At 43.2% G+C, this 20,645-nt stretch overlaps 1 protein-coding gene across 1 annotated transcript; it reads left to right on the forward strand.

The window, feature by feature from the left end:
• Window positions 1-408: 408 nt before the first annotated feature.
• Window positions 409-20,331, forward strand: AVPR1B (arginine vasopressin receptor 1B; the record flags this gene model as incomplete). Its single annotated transcript, XM_082248019.1, has 2 exons — window positions 409-1,303; window positions 20,051-20,331. 2 exons carry the CDS (start codon window positions 409-411, stop codon window positions 20,329-20,331), a joined length of 1,176 nt encoding a protein of 391 aa, XP_082104145.1.
• Window positions 20,332-20,645: the final 314 nt, after the last annotated feature.

The following is a 20,645-nucleotide window of genomic DNA, read 5'->3' on the forward strand; positions in this document are numbered from 1 at the left end:
CTGATTTTGTTCTCTTCGAAAAATATGGACTGCCACTAATTCTTCTGGTTGTTAAACAAGTACCAGTCTCCTCTGTGTATTACCAGCAATTCAAAACAAATACACCCATGTACCTTAACATCAGTATATGACTGGACATATGCATCAAAACTTTCAAGTCAACTTTGCAAAGAAATATCATTAAGGAACACTACAAAACATTGTTACAATAATGGAAACTGCCTTTATCAGGACTATCCATTTTACTGTATAATTTGCAATGATGTCTCTCAATTTGGATCACAATAGTAGTAGTAAAACTCTGTTTTCTAAAAACATTTGAAGTGAACTGTTGTTTGTAGGCATTTTTGGAAATATACTACGACTCTGCATAACTACTGGATTCTCGGTTCTACTGCTTGCAGGAATATGAGTTCTAATTATAACAGTACTGCTTTGGATTTGGACCGTTATCCTCTGTATTCGTCAGTGAAATTGTACAATATTGTGAATTCCTCAGACTTGAGAGATGAAGATCTTGCTAAAGCTGAAGTGGCAGTCTTAAGTATTATTTTTGCCATCACCATGCTAGGAAATGTAGGAGTATTGTTTGCTATATACAGAAGAGTCAAGAAGATGACCAGGATGCATCTCTTTATTGTTCACCTTGCTATCACTGACTTGGCAGTAGCCCTGTTTCAGATCTTACCCCAGTTGATCTGGGACATTACTTTTCGATTCATTGGATCTGATTTCCTTTGTAGGATTGTGAAATATACCCAAGTGATGAGCATGTTTGCATCTACTTATATGCTTATGATGATGACTATAGACAGGTACATTGCAGTATGTCATCCACTAAAGACTTTGCAACAGCCAACACAACATGCTTATATCATGATTGGGGCTACGTGGATTATCAGTAGCCTTTTAAGCCTCCCTCAAATCTTCATTTTCTCTCTAAAGGAAATTGAACAGTACACAGGAATTGTTGATTGTTGGGCTGACTTTAGATATCCATGGGGTGCTAAAGCCTACATTACATGGACTACCATTTCTTTATTTGCTGTGCCCGTCGGAATCCTTGTAGTATGCTACAGTTTAATTTGCTGTGAGATCTGCAAGAACCTGAAAGGGAAGATTCAGACATCAAGACAGAGACAAGTGATGCCTTCTAGAGTAAGCAGCATACAAACTATTTCCAGAGCCAAGATCAGGACAGTGAAAATGACTTTTGTTATTGTAATTTCATATATCATATGCTGGACACCCTTCTTCAGTGTTCAGATGTGGTCTGTATGGGATGAAAATGCTCCAAATGATGGTAAGTATTATGGTGTTAATTAAATATTTTTATAGTTAAATTTGTGTTATTATTGTAGTATAATTTTATTATTTACATAAGAATGTACAAATTATCAAATATCGTTAGAACTGATTTATATTGAGCTTGACAAGTTAGTCTTAGCCCCCATTCACACTGGGGCGACGCTACTTCGCACCGCGACCTCGGAGGTCGCGGTGCGAGCAGCGCGCCGCGACCTAGGAGCGGCCGCCACGGACTTCCTAACATTGAAGTCTATGGCGGTCGCCTCCTGGTCGCCCCAAAGAAGCTCCGGACCCTTTTTCTGAGTCGGAGCGACTTGTGTCGCTCCTATCAGAACGGGTCCGCAGCTTCCCTATGGGAGGCGACCTGCGGCGACCTGTGAGGCGACCAGGTCGCCTCACAGGTCGCCCCAGTGTGAACGGGGGCTTAAGCAGCCCATAGATGTCAGTTTTTTTTATTCAACCAGCGGGTTGAACAAAGAAAACATACTCAATTACCCCATCCACACACTTATTGTGGATGGGGGGAATCCTGGCTGCTGAGCTATTGTATTCTGCAATGTCAGGCTCCTGCAGACTCACCCTCCAGCTTTCTGCCCGTATCTCCATACAGGCTTTCAGTTAGAAATTGAGTGCAATAAACAGAGCAATCGTAGTCCATTTACACTCTATTTAGAACTACAAGCCATCTGCCATGGTAGAACATTCTGAATGAAATGGAGATTATGGTTAAGATTTATTGTTTTATTTAGACTTGTTTTTAATCTGTATTCTCCTAACAAAGGTTTGATATTTTTTATTAATTTATGAACTATATATTTGTTTTCTTTTGTATTGTGGTTCACCTTTTTATTCTTTTCCCTACGAGGCATGTGACAGATTTGTACTTTATTTGACCAACTTGTGCCCTGTGTGTGAGTATTTGCTTTAATTATTGGTGGCTGCACCATATAGGCTGCAGGGGTTAACATGTTAGTGTGGGAGGGTAGAGCTGCTCAAATAAGATAAATTCTGATAAAGAACAGCATTATCTGACTAAAACCTGTCAGTTTGAGTGTAAAGATGTCACCCGGGTAGGGGAGTTCTTTTTTGTGCTCTCTGAATAGCGGCACTGTCAACTGACTCATCCATAGCCAGAATCTGGCTGGCACTGCAAACTCTCATGTCCAAGCCTACTTGCCTTTACTGGCAGCTGTCATTGCAGTGCTTCTGTGTTTACCACCTGACAGTTTGATTGTGAGTATTGCACTCTTGACTCTTGAGCTCCATCTAGAATGTATGCATGGGTATCGCTGTTTTCTACATTCTATTACCCCATTGAGCGCTCTGATTTATCATGTTGTGAATGTCTGCTTGTGGTTTGCTGTCTCATTATTAATAGTTATATTGTTGCCAACCCTTTTTATTTGTAATTAACTTTATCATTGATTTTGATATAATATTTTTTTTATATATTTAAAGGGAATTTAGCATTCATTTAATTCAATATATACAGACTCATTTTAATGCTAGATTAATCCAGGATAGTGCGAGCATGCCATATTATTATTTGTTCTGTATCTATTTTAACACCCATAGGAGGGAAGTCACTATAGGTAACAAACAGAACACAGATGAAAACCATTATCACTCTATCTACTGTATGTCTGTCTGTGAGAATCAGTATAGTATTGTATAAAATTATCTAGAAGTGATTATCTTCGTAAAAGGTGAAAAATATACATTGTTTTTTATTGAACATAAAGAGTTACACTTAATAGTTGGGATCTGTGTGCATTCCTACAGCCTATTTTTCCACCTTTTAGATAATTTGACAAAACATGTGAAAAATTACAGTGATAAGCTTTGTATACTTCTTGTACACTGGTAAATGTGATTTTGGATAGGAAATGTCTTGGTATACATTGTGCCTATATAATAAGTGGCAGAGCTAGGAATACACACTTCATGTAGATATGTGTGTATAAATATGAGCAGAATGTACAATGCAATATCATATAAATCAGGGCTCAAAATTTCAAGTCCTGAGCTACTAGCCAGGCCTTAAGGGTTACTCGCCACCAGTTGCCCCGCCCCTAAATGTGCCCTCAAAAAATTATTTTATAAAATTACACTGGTAAATGTTTTTGCATGAATGCAGAAGTCGCACAAATAAATATTAATAACAACAGTGTTCTTGTATGTGCGTTTTACCTGGATTTTAGGTGCATTTCTATTGAATTCTATTACACAGTGCATTTCTATTGAATTCTATTACACAGTGTATTTTCTGAACTTGCATCAAAGATGCAGCATGCAGGACTTTAAAGCGCTTTCATGAAAACGCACTTTGTAATAGAAATTCAATAGAAATGCACCTTAAATCCAGGTAAAACACACATACAATCACACTGGCCAAACCACAGTTCACCAGTTATTAGGGATAAGAGAGTGAATAGGGGGGGGGGGGGGGTCTGGGTTGTAAGAATATATGTTAATGAAGAGCAGAGTGAAGGACTGTAGAGAAAGTGCTAGGCTGTATTTTGGGACAGGACAGGGTCAGCTAAATGGCTGCTTGGAATGCTCAGAGCTGGGACCAGAGGCTGCAGGACATACAGTACAGACTTATGGAGGGGACAGCTGAAAGATAGAAGTAGGTGAAGGGTTAATGTGAACAGGAGAGAGGAGCACAAGAATTGCTGCTGACTTACGATTGTGCAGGGAAGATAAAGACTTGTGCGAGGAGACAGACAAAGTGAAAGTTACCAATTCAAGTGACCTGGCCAGGAAGGAGAACAAACCAACAGGGGGGGGGAGCTTGGAAGGAGAGAAGTGATTAACGGCTGCAGGAGAGATAAGTGGCTGGAACGGAGGAGTCCAGAAATCATGCATTGTGCAATAACAGGAGGGAGAATTACATTCACTCCTGTCAAGCAGGTGAAGGCAGAAGCTCCTAGTGCGCCCCCCCCCATCACAGATATGGACACTGCCCACCCCTGCACGTACCGACAGTGTTCTGTCTCTTCCTCTCCTCTTTCGCCTTCAATCATTTTCCACTCACAAAATGCGAGCAGGCGAGTTGAAAATTTGAGGGCTGATATAAATGCTGACATATTTTGGGTCATATTTCATTCTTTGGGTCGTTTTCAGAGGGAGGCTTATTGTGTGTGTGTGTGTCTGTGTCTGTGTCTGTGTGTCTGTGTGTATATATATATATATATATATATATATATATTGTGGGAGATTAGCTCACAGGGATCACCTTTTTCAGGAAAAGTAAGGCCAGCATGCAGGTAATTTCTTTAAAGTCTGGTGGATTGCCAGCTTTATTTAGCAGAGGTTTGCAAATATGCAAAAACAACAAAACAGTAAAATAAATCCTCGCCATCCGGCGCTAAACTAAACAACAGTTTTTCTCACTATACAGTGTGGGGCTGGTCCCCATCACCCACAAAAACACATGGTAAAGCAAACCTGTTCTTTTGAAAGTCCAAACAGAGCTCCTCTCTGATTCCCTTCTGAGTCTCAGGCCAGAGCATTCCTGTGCTCTCTTCCTGTTCATTTAAAGTCCACCTGAGCATGGACTCAGGTAACCCACAATCTCTGGACCGCAACCTAGCCTGTCACAGAGGCTGGAAAAACTCGGGCCGGATTCCGGTTCAGTCTCTCACTACAGAACATATGCGAGGTGAAATATAGCGATTATCTACTACCTCACCTCGCATACCGTCACAATATATATATATATATATATATATATATATATATATATATATATATATATATACATACATACATACATACATACACACACACAAACACACACACACACGTGCATCTCATAAAATTAGAATATAATCAAAAAGTTAATTTATTTCAGTAGATGAGAGACACCAGACCCAACAATGCAGATGAGCAGAAACCCAATATCAAAGAAAACATCCAACCATCCTTCCATAACACCTCAGCAGTGCCACAGGCTGATTGCCTCCATGCCATGCAGCATTGTTGCAGTAATTCATGCAAAAGGAACCCTGGCCAAGTATTAAGTACATACTATACTGTACATGGTCATACTTTTCAGTAAGCCAACATTTCTGTATTAAAAAAAAAAAAACTTTTTTTATTGGTCCTATTTAATATTCTTATTTTCTGAGATGGATTTTCACTAGCTGTAAGCCATAATCATCGAAATTAAGATAAAGAAATGCTTGAAATATATCACTCTGTGTGTAACGCATCTATATCAAATATATGAGTTTCCCTTTTTGAATTGAATTACCGAAATAAATTATCTTTTAGATGATTTTCTAATTTTTGAGGTGTGTGTGTGTGTGTATATATATATATATATATATATATATATATATATATATATATATATATATATATATATATATGTGTGTGAGTGAGTGTGTGTGTATGTATACATGTGTGTGTACATATGGTACAGCCCTACTATTCTTGGACTGGGAATTATCACCATTACAGTCTGTATCACACAAAAATTATCACTCCGCCATATACTGGGATGCTTGATGTTAGATTATACCCATATAACAACCACCACTAACATTAACAACACAAACTAAAACTTTATGCATAATTTATTATACATATATCCATTACACTTTTTAACTTTGTTTTTTGTACATTTTATCTACAATGACCACAACTAAAGGGCCTTTTTAACACTTTTTAAATCTTATATATTTTTTTACAGTATATCCTCCACTCTTTGGATCCACATTGAAAATGTTTTACTATATTTTTATGTATTTTATCCAGTGTGCTCTACCCCTTTTCCTGATGAAGTGGCCATTAAAGAGTCACAAAACGCGTTAATGGTGTTTTAACCTGGAATTAATTGATACCTTTCGGTATCAATAAATACCGACCTTCCTGATGAATCCACTTGGAAGCACCTTTTTATTGAATGGGCACCTCTGCTGACCAGACACCGGTTCCATTTTGGGGCCTTATTCTATCTACCTTCCTAGGAACGATGGGCAGGCTCCAGCCTGACAGAGCCAGATTAAACAGTGCCGCTACCAAACCCTACACTTTTTACATGTATCTGCTCTCAAAATTTTCTGCAGGTTTTTGCTATCAAGTGAACTCCCCAAGCAAAATAATGAATGTCCAAATGGGACTGTCATTCATGGCAAATCTTTACTTTTAGTTGTAGAAACAACATAGCATTGTAGTGCCAACAGAGACAAATAAAGCTGTTCCTTCACAGAAATCCAGTTTAATTTCTTTCAACAATATGATGACACTAGGAGAACTTCAGTGCTCACACAGTTCAATTAAAACATGACACAACACCCTCCTCCCAATGAAGGGCTTCATATAGCCCTAATCTCCCATTTCCACTAAGCATCAGTCCCAACACTTCCTCCGAAGGGGAGTGTCCACATGCAGAGTGTTAAATAGAGTTCTGCTTTAATCCCTTTCCCAATTGCACAACTATTCACACTCCTTTATATACCCCTAAGTATGAGAGATTGTGAATGCTGTTCAGTAACACTCTGGTTAGGGCTATCCCTGGAAGGGTCAAACATCAAAGATCTGTGGGGACATCTAGGGGTACCTAAAATAATTACAATTTGAATCCCCTCTATAAAAATAATAATAGGGCCCTAAAAACAGCTCACAGGCCCTTAGATGGCATGGCAGAAGTTTGTGTTTTTTTTTTTATGTTATTGCCATTCACTAAAAATTAGCCTGCTAATTATATCATGTGTAGGACACTATGTCTTGGACAATCAAAGGGTATAATGGATAGCTCAAAATATGATGAGTTATAGAAACTCATTAAAAATATTTTCATGGCTGCACTTCTAATAAAGCACAAATGTGTGCCTGGTGCACCACTTTGTAGGTGTAATTTTTCTGGTGCCTGTAGACACATAAAGCAACACAAAACTTGTCATGAAATGTCTGTATGTGTACGTTTAACCTTTTTCGCTTTCTTTTTCTACCCAGCCTGCAGCTGTTTCTATTTTATATATAGGATGTGCTAAATTACATTACCACTGTTTTGCTGCAATTAGGTTTGGGAGGACCTAGTACAGGCACTGAATACATCCAATACATTAAGGGTTGGCCTTCAGCCACCAAAAATATGAACACAAAAAGGCATCAAAACACAAATCATGTATGGTCATTCTTTACAAATGGGTACATTCACTGTATAAATAGTTTGCCCCTCCAGAAAATGAGTGTGATCTGTCATTCATCATCACTAATATCATCCATTCCGCAAAGAAGTATGATTAGATCATTAAACTTCTTCAAAAAAAAGTAACAATGACTTAATATGACCAAATATGCATATGTTAGAAATTCATAGTCATTAAATTGTTTATATTATTATTTCAAGCCAAATATGTTGTGATATTAATAAAAATGCCTACCTTATACATATTGTACTGATTATTTCTTAGCCCAGCAAGGATTAAAGCTAATGCTGGCAGGGTGCTTTCTCCACTTGGCTCAGCACTGGGGATTCTCAATTTCCGAAAGCTGTAAATCACCCACAGTGACAGTGTGCTCACAATCCTGACATCGAGGGCCGACTTGCTGACCTGTCCAGCTGCAACTTTCCAAAGTACACATCCAAGAATGACGAGGCTGATCCTCAGACATCCTCAGAAGTCAGGCAAGTGCTGGTGCAGGTCAGGGCAGCTCACACTTACCTCTTGCAGAACTTGTTCAGACGTGCTCCCTTCAGGCTCTCAGCCATGCAGGAGGAGGTGGGTGGAGCCAAAACTGACTAGGCGCGGAGGGGGAAGAATTTCCTCCTTCGCTCTGAATGCTGGGTCCTCTCCTCAGCCTCATAATGTGACGTTACTGGTTTCTAGACGCTAAACGGCAGGTGATTCTAGCAACCAGTGCTGGAGGAAGCAGAGAGGCCAGCGGACATTGTGGAATATTTTATCTTGTGTTAGACTGTGCATGATGTCATTAGCCTAGGCTTTTTACCAGACAAGAAAGAGGAAGTGGGCTGTAAAAGATTTTTACTGGCAGAAAAAAGATGTTTTACTATCCAAAGTTAAACAACAAGAGCAGAGGATTACATAATGGAAAGATGAAAAAATTACTGCTTTAAGGTGTTAGGAGCCAATTCCAAGTCTGTACCCTTCTGCAGAAAATCCAGTACTATGGGTCCAGAAATCCTGTTATTTTCTTTTTACCAGTCACAGAATCTTTTCCAAATTTTGGAGTAGATTAAATTGGTTGATTTCTTTCTACTGCCTAAAATTGTGTCAATCACCTTTTCTGAGAGCCCCTTGTTCCTCAGCAATTCCCGCTCAGAAGCCAAGCCATCAGACAAAGACTACCCCACCTGTGGATGACACAAACCCCCCTGGACTAGCAGGTCGTCCCTCTCTGGAAGTTTCCAAGGAGTTGCTACGGAGAGTTTCTGAAGAGCTGAAAACCATGACCTTTTCGGCCACGCTGCAGCTATCAGAATTATCTTCTCTTTTAAGGACTTGATCTTATGAATGACCTTTGGGATGAGTCCGAATGGAGGAAAAGCATAAAGGGGTCCCTCTGTCCCAAGGGAAAGCAAACATATCCAACCCTAGACTGTTTGGGTCCCTGTAAATTGTTTTACTTTTGTGTTGTTTGAAGAGGCAAAAAGGTCTATTAATGGTAGGCCCCATTTTTCCATGATCATGCTGAACACCTCTTGCTTCAGACTCCATTCTGTGTGTCAAATTTGCTCTCTACTCAAGAAGACTGCCAGCGTCGTTACAGTTCTGTTCATAAGTTTACATACCCTGGCAGAATTTATGATTTCTTGGCCAATTTTCTGAGAATATGAATGAGAACACAAAAACTTTTCTTTCACTCATGGTTAGTGTTTGGCTGAAGCCACTTATTATCAATCAACTGTGTTTACTCTTTTTAAATCATAATGACAACAGAAACTACCCAAATGACCCTGATCAAAAGTTTACATACCCCAGTTCTTAATATCGTGTATTGCCCCCTTTAACATCAATGACAGCTTGAAGTCTTTTGTGGTATTTGTGGATGACAGCTTGATGTCTTTTGTGATATTTGGGGACGAGGCTCTTTATCTTCTCAGATGGTAAAGCTGCCCATTCTTTCTGGCAAATAGCCACCAGTTCCTGTAAATTCTTGGGCTGTCTTGCATGAACTGCACGTTTGAGATCTCCCCAGAGTGGCTCAATGATATTTAGTTCAGGAGACTGAGATGGCCACTCCAGAAGCTTCACTTTATTCAGCTGTAGCCAATGACAGGTCGACTTGGCCTTGTGTTTAGAATCATTGTCATGTGGGAATGTCCAAGTACGTCCCATGCGCAGCTTCGGGCTGATGAATGCAAATTTTCCTCCAGTATGTTTTGATAACATACTGCATTCATCTTGCCATCAATTCTGACCAAATTTCCTGTGCCTTTGTAGCTCACACATTCCCAAAACACCTCCGTGTTTCACAGTAAGAATGGTGTACCTTTCATCATAGGCCTTGTTTACTCCTCTCCAAATGTGGCGTTGGTGGTTGTGGCCAAAAAGCTACATTTTGATCTCACCACTCTAAATTACTTTGTTCCAGAAGGTTTGAAGTTTGTCTCTGTGCTGTTTGGCGTATTGTAAGCGGGATACTTTGTGGCATTTGCGACACTGGCGACTCGAACCATGCAGCCCATCTTTCTTCAAGTACCTCCTTATTGTACATCTTGAAACAAACCACATGCTTTCAGAGAGTCCTGCATTTCACCTGAAGTTATTTGTGGGTTTTTCTTTGCATCCCAAACAATTTTCCTGGCAGTTGTGGCTGAAATTTTAGTTGGTCTACCTGACCGTGGTCTGGTTTCAACAGAACCCCCCATTTTCGACTTCTTGATTAGAGTTTGAACACTGCTGATTGGCATTCTCAATTCTTTGGATATATTTTTATATCCCCTTCCTGTTTTATACAGTTCAATTACCTTTTCCCACAGATTCTTTGAAAATACTCTTGCTTTCCCTATGATTCAGAATCCAGAAACGTCAGTGCAGCACTGGATGAAAGATGCAAGGGTCTGTCAGGAGTCCAGAAACTCATTGACCTTTTGTACACACACACTAATTACAAGCAAACAGTTTACAGGTGAGGATGGCTACCTTTAATAGCCATTAAAATCCCTTTGTGTCAACTTTTGTGCATGTTATCAAGCCAAAATCACCAGGGTATGTAAAATTTTGATCATGGTAATTTGGATAGTTTCTGTTGTCATTATGATTTATAAAGAGTAAACACAGTTGATTGACAATAAATGGCTTCAGGCAAACACTAACCATGAGTGAAAGAAAAGTTTTTGTGTTATCATTCAAATTCTGGGAAAAATGACCAAGAAATCAAATTCTGCCAGGGTATGTAAACTTATGAGCACAACTGTAATTCTCCTTTGAGGTGAATGGCTGTTGAAGATAGAACATTTTCCTCCGCCCAGAAAAATATTTGATTTGCCAATTCCATGAGGGTAGGTGCCCAAGTGCCTCCCTGTATGTTTATATTGGAGTCTACAGCTACGTTGTCTGAAAATATCAGAACAGGTCTGCCTTTTATGTTTGGGGAGAAAGGAGAGGAGAGCTTTTCATATTGCTTTTAACTCTCTCCCGTTCGAGGAACAGCAGGCCTCTATTTCCTCCCATTTTCCCTGGGTTGCAAAATGATCCATGTGGGCTCCCATCCCCACGCACTTGCATCCAATGTTGTCCATGCTGGATTCACTTGTTTCCAGGGCCTTCCCAACAAAAGATTCTCTTCCTGTGGCCACCCGGATCCGGCAGGCCCACATGGTTGCTCAGAGAACTCTGTAGACTGTCCCAGACTGACAGTGTGAAATTCTGCAGCGATCTCATGTGAAACTGAGCCCAGGTTACTGCTGGAATTGCTGCTGTCATAGGTCCCAAGAGTATCATCATTTCACTGATAGACACTGTATGGCACAGGAGGAGATTGGAGGTCTCTACCAGTAACACATTTTTGCTTCTATAGCATCCACTAAGTAACCGAGGAAGGTAACTTTTTGGGCCGGCTGTAGGTTGACCTTCTCTGTGTTTATAATCCAACACAGAGCTTTAAGATGATTTAGCGTATGGTTTAAACTCTTCTCCAGCACTGCTGGGGAGCCCGTAAACAAGAGGAGGTCATCCAGATAAGGTATTATCTTTAGACTTGCTGACCTTAACAACTTTACCACCGGAGGATTTTGCTGTCTTACGTCTTGGGCCACTTTTTGCGATTCGGCGATTTCGCGGTCATGCAACGCCGTACCCAAACAAAATTTACGTCCTTTTTTTCCCTTAAACAGAGCTTTCTTTTGGTGTTTTTTTTTACTTTTTGCGCTATAAACATAAAGGGAGCGTAAATTTTGAAAAAATAACAATATTTTTAAAAAAATTTTATATGAAATTCCCCCCCCCCAATGTAAAAATCTAATTTTTAAAAAATTTTTGGCCAATTAGTTTTCTGCTACCTATGTTTGGTAAAAAAAATCACAATAAGCGTATTTTGATTGGTTCGCACAAAATTTATGGCGTTTACTAACTAAGGGAAAGATTTCTGTCATTTTTGGTGTTTTTTTTTAATGGCGTAATGGCGGCGATCTGCGATTTTTCTTGCGGGACTGCGACATTGCGGCGGACAGATCGGACCCTTGACTGACATTTTTGACACTTTTGGGGGTACCAGTGACATTACTACAGTAATCAGTGTTATACATATGCACTGTTACTGTAAAAATGACACCGGCAGGGAAGGGGTTAATTTTATTGGAGAGGGAGGGGTTAATGTATGCCTGGTGCTTACTGACATGTGTGGGGGGAGGTGACTGAGTGACACAAGGACAGAACGCAGGTTCAGCTAAGCTGAACCCTGCAATCTGACCCTGCCTGTCACTTAGGAGATCCGCCCGCTCTGTTTACACAAGCGGGCGGATCTCGAGACTCGATTCCCCGATGATCGGGGAAGAGCAGCGACGATTGCCGCTACTCCTCCCCAGGCCCGACTCCCGCTGTGACTGAATACAGCGGGAGCGAGCCTCCAGCGGCGCGCGCATGCCGCCGAGAAAGGGGAGTGTCTGGCGACGTAGGTCGCCAGATGATAACGAACCACTTTGCCGCAGTAGAGCTCTAGTGAGCAGTGGCAAAGTGGTTAAAGTTGGAAGGCTTTTGCCAGGACCTTTGTGAAAATTTTGGGTGCTGACCCTAGCCCAAACAGAAGGGCGTTGCCCTGGAAGAACATAGTTTGGCTGGGACCTTTCACTGCAAACCTGAGAAAAGGTTTTGAACAATCCCTGATGGTTATATGAAGATATGCGTCCTTCAAGTCGAATGTTCCAATGAATCCCCCCCTGAACAGAAGTTCCCTCATTGTGAATATTGTCCTTGAGTGACCCCGCATCTTCAAAGGACAGGTCCTAGTTCTTAGCCACCTTAGACAGAGCAGCATCTAGTTTTGGGCATTTATCCCACAATGCAGAGTCTTCTTCTTTAAAAAGGAATCTCCTTTTCAAATTCTGGGGAGAATAATAGAGTTATTACCTGATAACTCCTTTTCCAGGAATCCTCCAGGACGGTCACATGAGAGATAGGCTCCACAGGAAACACAAGCACACAAGTTTAAAACAAGCCGCCCTAGGCAGCCCCTTCAGTTGTATAAAGATTTCCTTGTCGTCTAACACGCATGTGCTGATATATGGACTTAGTATCTCATTTCTATAAGGGTGGGGGTCTATCGTCCTGGAGGATTCCTGGAAAAGGAGTTATCAGGTAATAACTATTATTCCCCAGTCATCCTCCAGGACGGTCACATGAGACCCCAAAGATTCATACCTAGGGTGGGACTACCGCTTGCAGGACCTTTCGACCAAAGGTTAGGTCTTGGGCGGAGACCAAGTCGATAGTGATTCACGAATGTGGAGTCACTGGGCCAGATGGCTGCTCGGCAGATCTGGTCAATAGACGCCCCAGCTCTCTCTGCCCAGGAAGTGGCTATGGAGCGTGTGGAATGAGCTTTTATGTTTGTTGGTATGGCTGATTCCTGGCTGTCGTATGCTACTTTGATTAAATTTCTGATCCATCTTGCGATAGAGCTTTTAGATGCTGTTTTCCCTTTGTGGGTACCTCCAAATAATACAAACAGATTTGAGGATTTTCTAAATTGCTTGGTGGCTTCAAGGTAGGCCAAAGTGCACCTCCTGACATCCAGGGTTGAAAATTTTTCTTCCCCCTGGTTCGTTGGGTTTTGACAGAAGGATGGTAGTATGACTTCTTGTGTACGATGGAAGTCTGAAGAGACTTTAGGGAGGAACAATGGATCCGTTTTGAGTATCAGTTTATCTGGGAATACCGTGAGAAACAGTTCTTTTATGGAAAAAGCTTGGATTTCGCTGATCCTTCTGGCTGATGTGATTGCCACCAGGAAAGCCGTTTTCAGTGTTAGGTTTTTTGTGGAAGATTCCGAAATTGGCTCGAAGGGTGCTTGGGTAAGTGCCCTGAGTACCAGAGAGAGGTCCCATGGGGCCACGTTTGTGGTTTCCACTGGGCATGTTCTGGCAATTGATTTGAAAAATCGTTTGATTAGCGGGTTTACGCTGAGTTGGTTGTCCAGAAAGACTCAGAGAGCTGCCGTATGCACTTTAAGGGTGCGTATCGCCAGCCCTGCTTCGGCTCCGTCTAGTAGGAATTCTAGTACTGTACCAACCTCGTGTAGGTCTTTGTTCCTCTGGCGCATGTTATTGGAGTATTTGTTCCAAATTTTTCCATTGATTTTTTGCGTAACCGGTTTTCTGCTTTTCAGCAGAGTTTCTACCACCCTTGGGGTAAGTCCCTTTCCCCGTAGGATGCCCCGTTCAACAGCCAGGCCGTCAACTTTAAGGTTTGGAGTTGGGGGTGGTAAGCTCCTGACTGTAGGAGAAGATCTTCTTGCGTTGGTAGGGTCCAGGGTTTTTCTTCTGTCATGTTTCCCTTGACTGAGAACCAAGACCTTTTTTGCCAGTAGGGCGTTATCAGGATTATCCTCGCCCTCTCCGTATCTTCCAAAGTGTTTTGGGGATTAGCTGTATGGGCGGAAAAGCGTACCCCAGTTTGAAAGACCATGGGAAGCCCAGTGCGTCTACTCCTAGGGAGTCTTTCTCCCTCTTTAGGGAGAAGTATTGCTTTGTCTTCCTGTTGCTTGCTGAGGCGAAGAGGTCCACCTCCGGGGTTCCCCACCTTTTGGTTATTCGGGAAAGAAAACCCCTGTTCAGCTCCCACTCTGTTGGGTCTAGCTGTTGTCGACTTAATATGTCTGCTAGCGTGTTGAGTGAGCCCTTTATATGTATTGCTGATATCGACTGGAGGTGTACTTCTGCCCAGGAAAGGAGCAAGTATGTCGTCTTCATTAGGGTTTTTGACCTTGTGCCCCCTTGACGGTTGATGTAAGCCCCCGTCGTTGCATTGTCCGACAGGACCTGGACATGTTTTCCTAGTATCATCTCCTGAAATGCCTGCAGGGCCTCGCATACTGCTGACAATTCCCGCAGGTTGGAAGATGCTTTTGCTAGCTGGGGTTCCCAGGGCCCCTGTCTGACTTGCTGCCCTATATGTGCCCCCCACCCTGAGGCGCTTGCGTCCGTGGTGACCCGAACTTGTGTGTGAGGTAGCCACAGTCTGCCTCTGCCTAGGGTGATCTTCCCGGTCCACCAGTTTAGGGTTTCCCTGACCGTTCTTGGAATTGGAATGACTTCTTCCAGGGAGTCTTAATTTTTGTCCCAGCCTTGCAGCAGATGATGTTGTAGAGCTCTCATATGCAGTTGGCTCCACTGGACCCCCGGGATTGCTGCCGCCATCAGTCCCAGGAGTGACATGACTGCTCTCCTTTTCCCCTGTTTTTCGGTTATAAGTTGGTTTGCTTTGTTGCCCAGCTTCGTTATTTTTTCCTCCGGGAGGATAATTTTCTGCTCTATGGTGTTGATGGTGTAACCCAGGAACGTGGTCACTTGGGAGGGAACTCTGCTTGATTTTTTTGATTTGAGTTGATTTGCCACCCCAGATAAGTTAGGAACTCTTCTGTCTTCTGTAGGTTTGCCAGGGTTTCTTCTCTGAAGACCCCATAAATTAGGAAATCGTCCAGGTATGGGATTATCTGGACTCCCTTTAACCTCAGTTCCTGCGCTACCTGCGTGGGGCTGAAGAGATGCCAAAGGGAAGCGCTTGGTATTGAAAATGGCGTGTTTTCGCACCTTCCTGTGTGGCGAAACGCAGGAACTTTTGGTGATCGGGATGGATTGGCACGTGAAGATAAGCGTCCTTCAGATCTAGTGTTACTAGGAAGGCTGATGGTGGTAGAATTGTTCTTATCGAAAAGATGGTTTCCATCTTGAACTTTCTGTATTTTATGGATTTGTTTAAATTCTTTAAATTCAGAATTAAACGAGACCTGCCCGAGGGTTTCTCTCTGATGAATATGTGAGAGTAGTGCCCTCTGGTGTGAAGTGTTGTTTGTATCTCCACTATCACGCCTTCGCTTAGAAGGTCTTTTTGATTGCTAGGTCCATGAGTTTTTTGCCTTTTGATCCTACTTGGACCTTTGTAGTTTTGAATGTGTACTGGGGTGCTGATTCGAATTCTATCATGTAACCCAGTGCGATTATCTGTAAAATAAATTGGTTTGAACAAAACGTTTTCCATTGTGGGAGGAAATGACGTAGTCTGCCTCCCACCGCCATCCGGCTGGCGTCATTGGGTTTTGCTGGTGGATGCGGGTTTGGGGAACAGAAAATTGGTCCTGCCCTTGTTCCGGCTGAAGTTCCACCGGCGTTGAGTCTGGGGTCTTTCCCTTTTCGCCTGGTTTTCTCGTCTTGGTTGACGAAAGGACTGTTTTCCCCCTGTTTGGGTTTTTTGAACGGGAAGCCCTTTGTTCTATCGGCTGATCTTTCTAGCACTTTCTCTAACTCTGAGCCAAAGAGTAGGTTGCCGTCAAAGGGGATGTTACATAGTTTGTTCTTTGAGGCATAGTCGCCCTCCCAGGTCTTTAGCCATAGTGCTCTCCTGGTTGCGTTGATTAAGCCCGTTGTTTGGGCGGCGAATCTTACCGCTTCTGCTGAGGCGTCCGCCATGTATGCCACTCCTTTCTCGATGAGTAGGAGGGAGTCAAGGGCTTCTTCTGTCCCTGGAACCTTGCTCAGATGACCTCTGAGTTGTTCCAGCCAGAATGAAACATTTCTGGCCACACAGGTATTCGCGATATTAGGCTGAAACCCCGCAGCCCCTGCCTCATAGGCTCGCCGGAGTACCACCTCCATTTTTTTATCGCCAAAGATGCGTCCAGTTTTGGGCATTTTGGGCATTTGGTCGCGGTGATCAGGTTCTCCTCGAATGGGAATCGTCTCTTCAGCGCCTTGGGGAAGAAAAGTTTATTTTCAGGATTCTTCCATTCTTTTTCTATCATGTTCTTGATTGCCTGGTGTATCGGAAACGTTTTGCGTTTCTCTTCCTGGAGTCCCCTGTAAAGTCTGTCCCTGATGGAGACTGTGGGGAGTGTTTCTGGGATGTCTTCGGTTATATATATAGCCTGTAGTAATTCTTCAGTTTCCTCCGCCGGGAAAAGGTGTTTGGTCGTTCTTTGGGTTTCCGCCGTTCCTGGATTGTCCTCTGAATCAGAGCTGCTTTTATCTAGCAGTTCCCCCTCTTCCGATTCCGAATCGGAGTCGGAGGAGCTTGGTTGGGGTACCGGTTTGGGTTTCCCCTTAAGTTTGGGGGTTTTGCCTTTTGCTGCCGTGGAGGGCTGGTCTTCTCCTTTCATGGCATTAATTGTAGCCTGCAGGGACTGCATTGTGGCTGTCATTTCTTTTTTGAAATCCAAAAAATCCTTTGCTAATGGATTTGCTTCATCGTTGACAATCTTTTTAATGCATTTACTGCATAAAAGTTTGTCGCTTTCTGTTGGCAGTTTTGTGCCGCATGTACAGCAGTATTTTCTCTTTTTAGGTTTATTGAGACTGTCCGTCTGTTCCTGGCTTTTGGTCTGCAGGGATGCAGGCGGAAAGTAGGGGAGAGAGGAAGAGTAGGTGGGAGAGGATTGGGTGAAAGAAAAAGCAGGGGTAAGCAATTTAGTCTTACTTCTGTAAGTCCCCTCATTTTTCTATCTGCCCCTTGCTCACTTACCGAGTGAGAGCTGGAGCTGGGTTCCGCAGCCTCTGGCAACATTGTGCCGCCTGGAGGGGTTCACTGCAGGAGCTGTATGCAGTATTTTCCTGTAGTGACCACTGCTGCTTTGTTTTGGGTTCTTTTTATTTTAAAATTCGGGCCAAAATCGGTCCCGGGGTCCGCCCAGTGGAAGTAAGGGCATCCGCCCCCATTCTGTGCTGATTTGCGTGTAACTTTCCCTAAACCAAGATGGCTGCCGAGGCACTTCCTGTGCGGGCGCCATCTTGGTGATGTCACTTCCTCTCCCGAAGGTCCTGAGTAGTTTTGCCTTTTTCCAAGATGGCTGCCGAGACACTTCCTGTGCGGGCGCCATCTTGGTGATGTCACTTCCGGTCCGGGAGACGGAGACCTTGCTGTTTGTTATGGCGGGAGATGTGCTCAGCCTCTGCAGCTGCCATCTCCTGCCTGAGCCCGCCCGGAGGCTGACGAAATGCCGATCACACTGGGGAGAACCATCTGGAGTCCCGGTGAGTGGCGTCAGGGCTGTGTAGCCATCCCCTACATAGCCTAAAGCGGGGATGGCTTCTTTTGGAAACCCCTTGGTTCAGCTCCCCGTCCATAACTTACCTGTGTCTCAGGGGAGGGTTGCTGTGGGGTTTCCGTGTTGGGGGGCTGCGCTGGTCTCCCCCCACTTTTGTCCCCCTTTTCCTGGTGTCTGAGACTGACGGCCTCACCAGTCGTAGTTCAGTTGGTCTCAGGGGGTACCCAGGGACGCCTGCCCTGGGTAATAAGAACCTGTTTCCAGGTCCTAAAAAAAACAAACTGGGGAGTTATCCCCTGGTGCTGTGCTTGCAGGACGTAGGAAACACAAGAACTGAAGGGGCAGCCTAGGGCGGCTTGTTTTAAACTTGTGTGCTTGTGTTTCCTGCAGGAGGTGGAGCCTATCTCTCATGTGACCGTCCTGGAGGATGACTGGGGAAAAACTTTCTTCTCTGGTTCCTTCCATTCCTGGAGTATTGGAGGTTTAAGAGCTGTATGCACTGTGAATGTTCTGGACTGTTTTATCTGCAACCCTGCATAGAATCTGTCGTGTATAAATTGATCCAGACTCCCTTTTTCTTCCAGTTCTCGAATATTAAACATCATTTTCAGTAGATCGTCTGTATCATAAGAACCTCTGCATACAGCTATTTTATTCTTTTCTGACTTCACCCTCTTCTGAACTAGAATCCTCTCTAGAACAACCTTCTAGTTCTTCCATCGTACCCTGCTGGAATGGCAGCCAGGGGCACTGGGTTGGAACCTGAAGTGCTGGGCACATATATATTAGGGGGACCTGAATCCTGCAGAGCTGACCTGAATGTTTTAAAGATTTTGACCATAGAGCTTGCTTCTTTCTTGGCTATGGCATCTATGCAGTCTTGACATAGGACCTTCTTCCAAGAAGATGGCAGTTTTTGTTTGCACAAAGCACATTTTTTTTGGGGGGGAGGGGGGTTCAGATGGGCCTGCTACATCTTTATCATTGGGGCTCTTAGAAACAAGAAAGGGAGGGTGACCACCCAGTGACACCCTGGAACCTTATACTTTAAAAAAACAACAAACATACACCCCACTAGTACCCCCTCCACCAGTGGCAGGTAAGGACCAGCTGATGTATCAACATCACTCTTCTACCTTAGGGCCAGGATCTACTTGCCCCCCCAACTAACCTCCTCTGCAGCAGCCACCTCCATCCTGATGTGCAGGGTCACAGGGTATAAAGCGTCCTTAAGTGCTTGCAGGCCATGCCAAGCACAGCTCCCATCCAACCCTGTGGGTTCTGGACCACCACCTGTGGAATGGGGTGCCGGTTATTCACCGCAGAGAACACCACACTGCCCCCTTCCTCGGCCGTTCCAGAGCTTGTCGGCAGTCCATAACCAAGATGGACACCGCTGACATCCACTGCATCACTTCCGCTAGAAGGAGCCTTCACTTTACCAGAAGTGACGTTCTCAGCAACTCCAAGTTTCAAAACCACAGCAGGGAGCCGCCATGCAGCAGTGGGAGGGGAACAACATTCACTCGGCACCAGGTAGGCAGAAGCTGCACACCCCCCAGGGACTGGGCTAACCTCCACTGTGGCCATTTATAAAGAACAGAAGGGAGGAAAGGGGTCCCCAACCCCCCCCCCCCCAAAAAGCCTCAAAGCCTGAGGGGAGCCCAGATGCCAGGGAGCACCTCTCACGGAGCACTGCCCCAATAAAGGAAGCTCCATGGTTGGGAAGCCTCTGGCATGAAGGCCTGAAAGAAAACAAAAACATTTGGTTCTAAATACTAAAACTCTAAGGCTCACACCTGTGTTTTTTACAAATGTGGATTGTGTTTCCTGTGCTAGGTGGGAGACGCCCTCTATCTCTCTCATTAAGTCATCATGGAAGATGACTGGGGAGAAAATAATTTCACTTTGTAAAAATTCAGTAGGTTTAAAAAGAACCTCAAATTTTTTGTAAGGAGATTTTGTCCTCATGCATTAAAATGTGGGTCTAGATATAAAACATGTAAATAATCTAGTTGTTATATCATCACATGCCTCTAACCTTTTTATTTTGTTCTTTTGTTTTTTTCAGATTCTTCAGATGTTGCATTTACCATCACTATGCTCCTGGCCTGTCTAAGTAGTTGTAGTAACCCTTGGATCTATATGTTCTACAGTAGTCCCCAGTTGTGTCCACGGATTCGACTCCCTCATTCCCACAGGCAGAATTCTACAGGCAGTGCATCAAGCCATCGGGATACCCTTCTGATTCAGATTCGGACACACTCAATGCAGATGCAAGCCACATGCCAGAGCATTAGGGACCTGTACCCAGCATTTGATGACACAGTAATAGAAACGGGACTCCTTTAAGCCCTATACAATTAAAAAAAATAACTCTTTAGTAAATAATTATACAATACCAAAGGATTCTTAAATCTGTTCTTTAATATTTTGTGCTACATAGTTCTTTAGCTAACTGATTATCTATAGACAATGCATTGAGGAATGCACATTAGGACTGTTGCTTATGCTACCTAATAATGTTTATTTAAAACATATATAATTATCAGAGATGTATAGTAACTAAGTAGAACTACTTCACTACTGTACTTAAGTACCGAAAGGCGGTATCTGTACTTTCCTAGAGTATAATTTTTTTCTCCTACTTCCACTTTTACTTCACT

Source organism: Pelophylax lessonae (assembly GCF_965119305.1).
Source record: "Pelophylax lessonae genome assembly, chromosome: 2".
Taxonomy (NCBI): domain Eukaryota; kingdom Metazoa; phylum Chordata; class Amphibia; order Anura; family Ranidae; genus Pelophylax; species Pelophylax lessonae.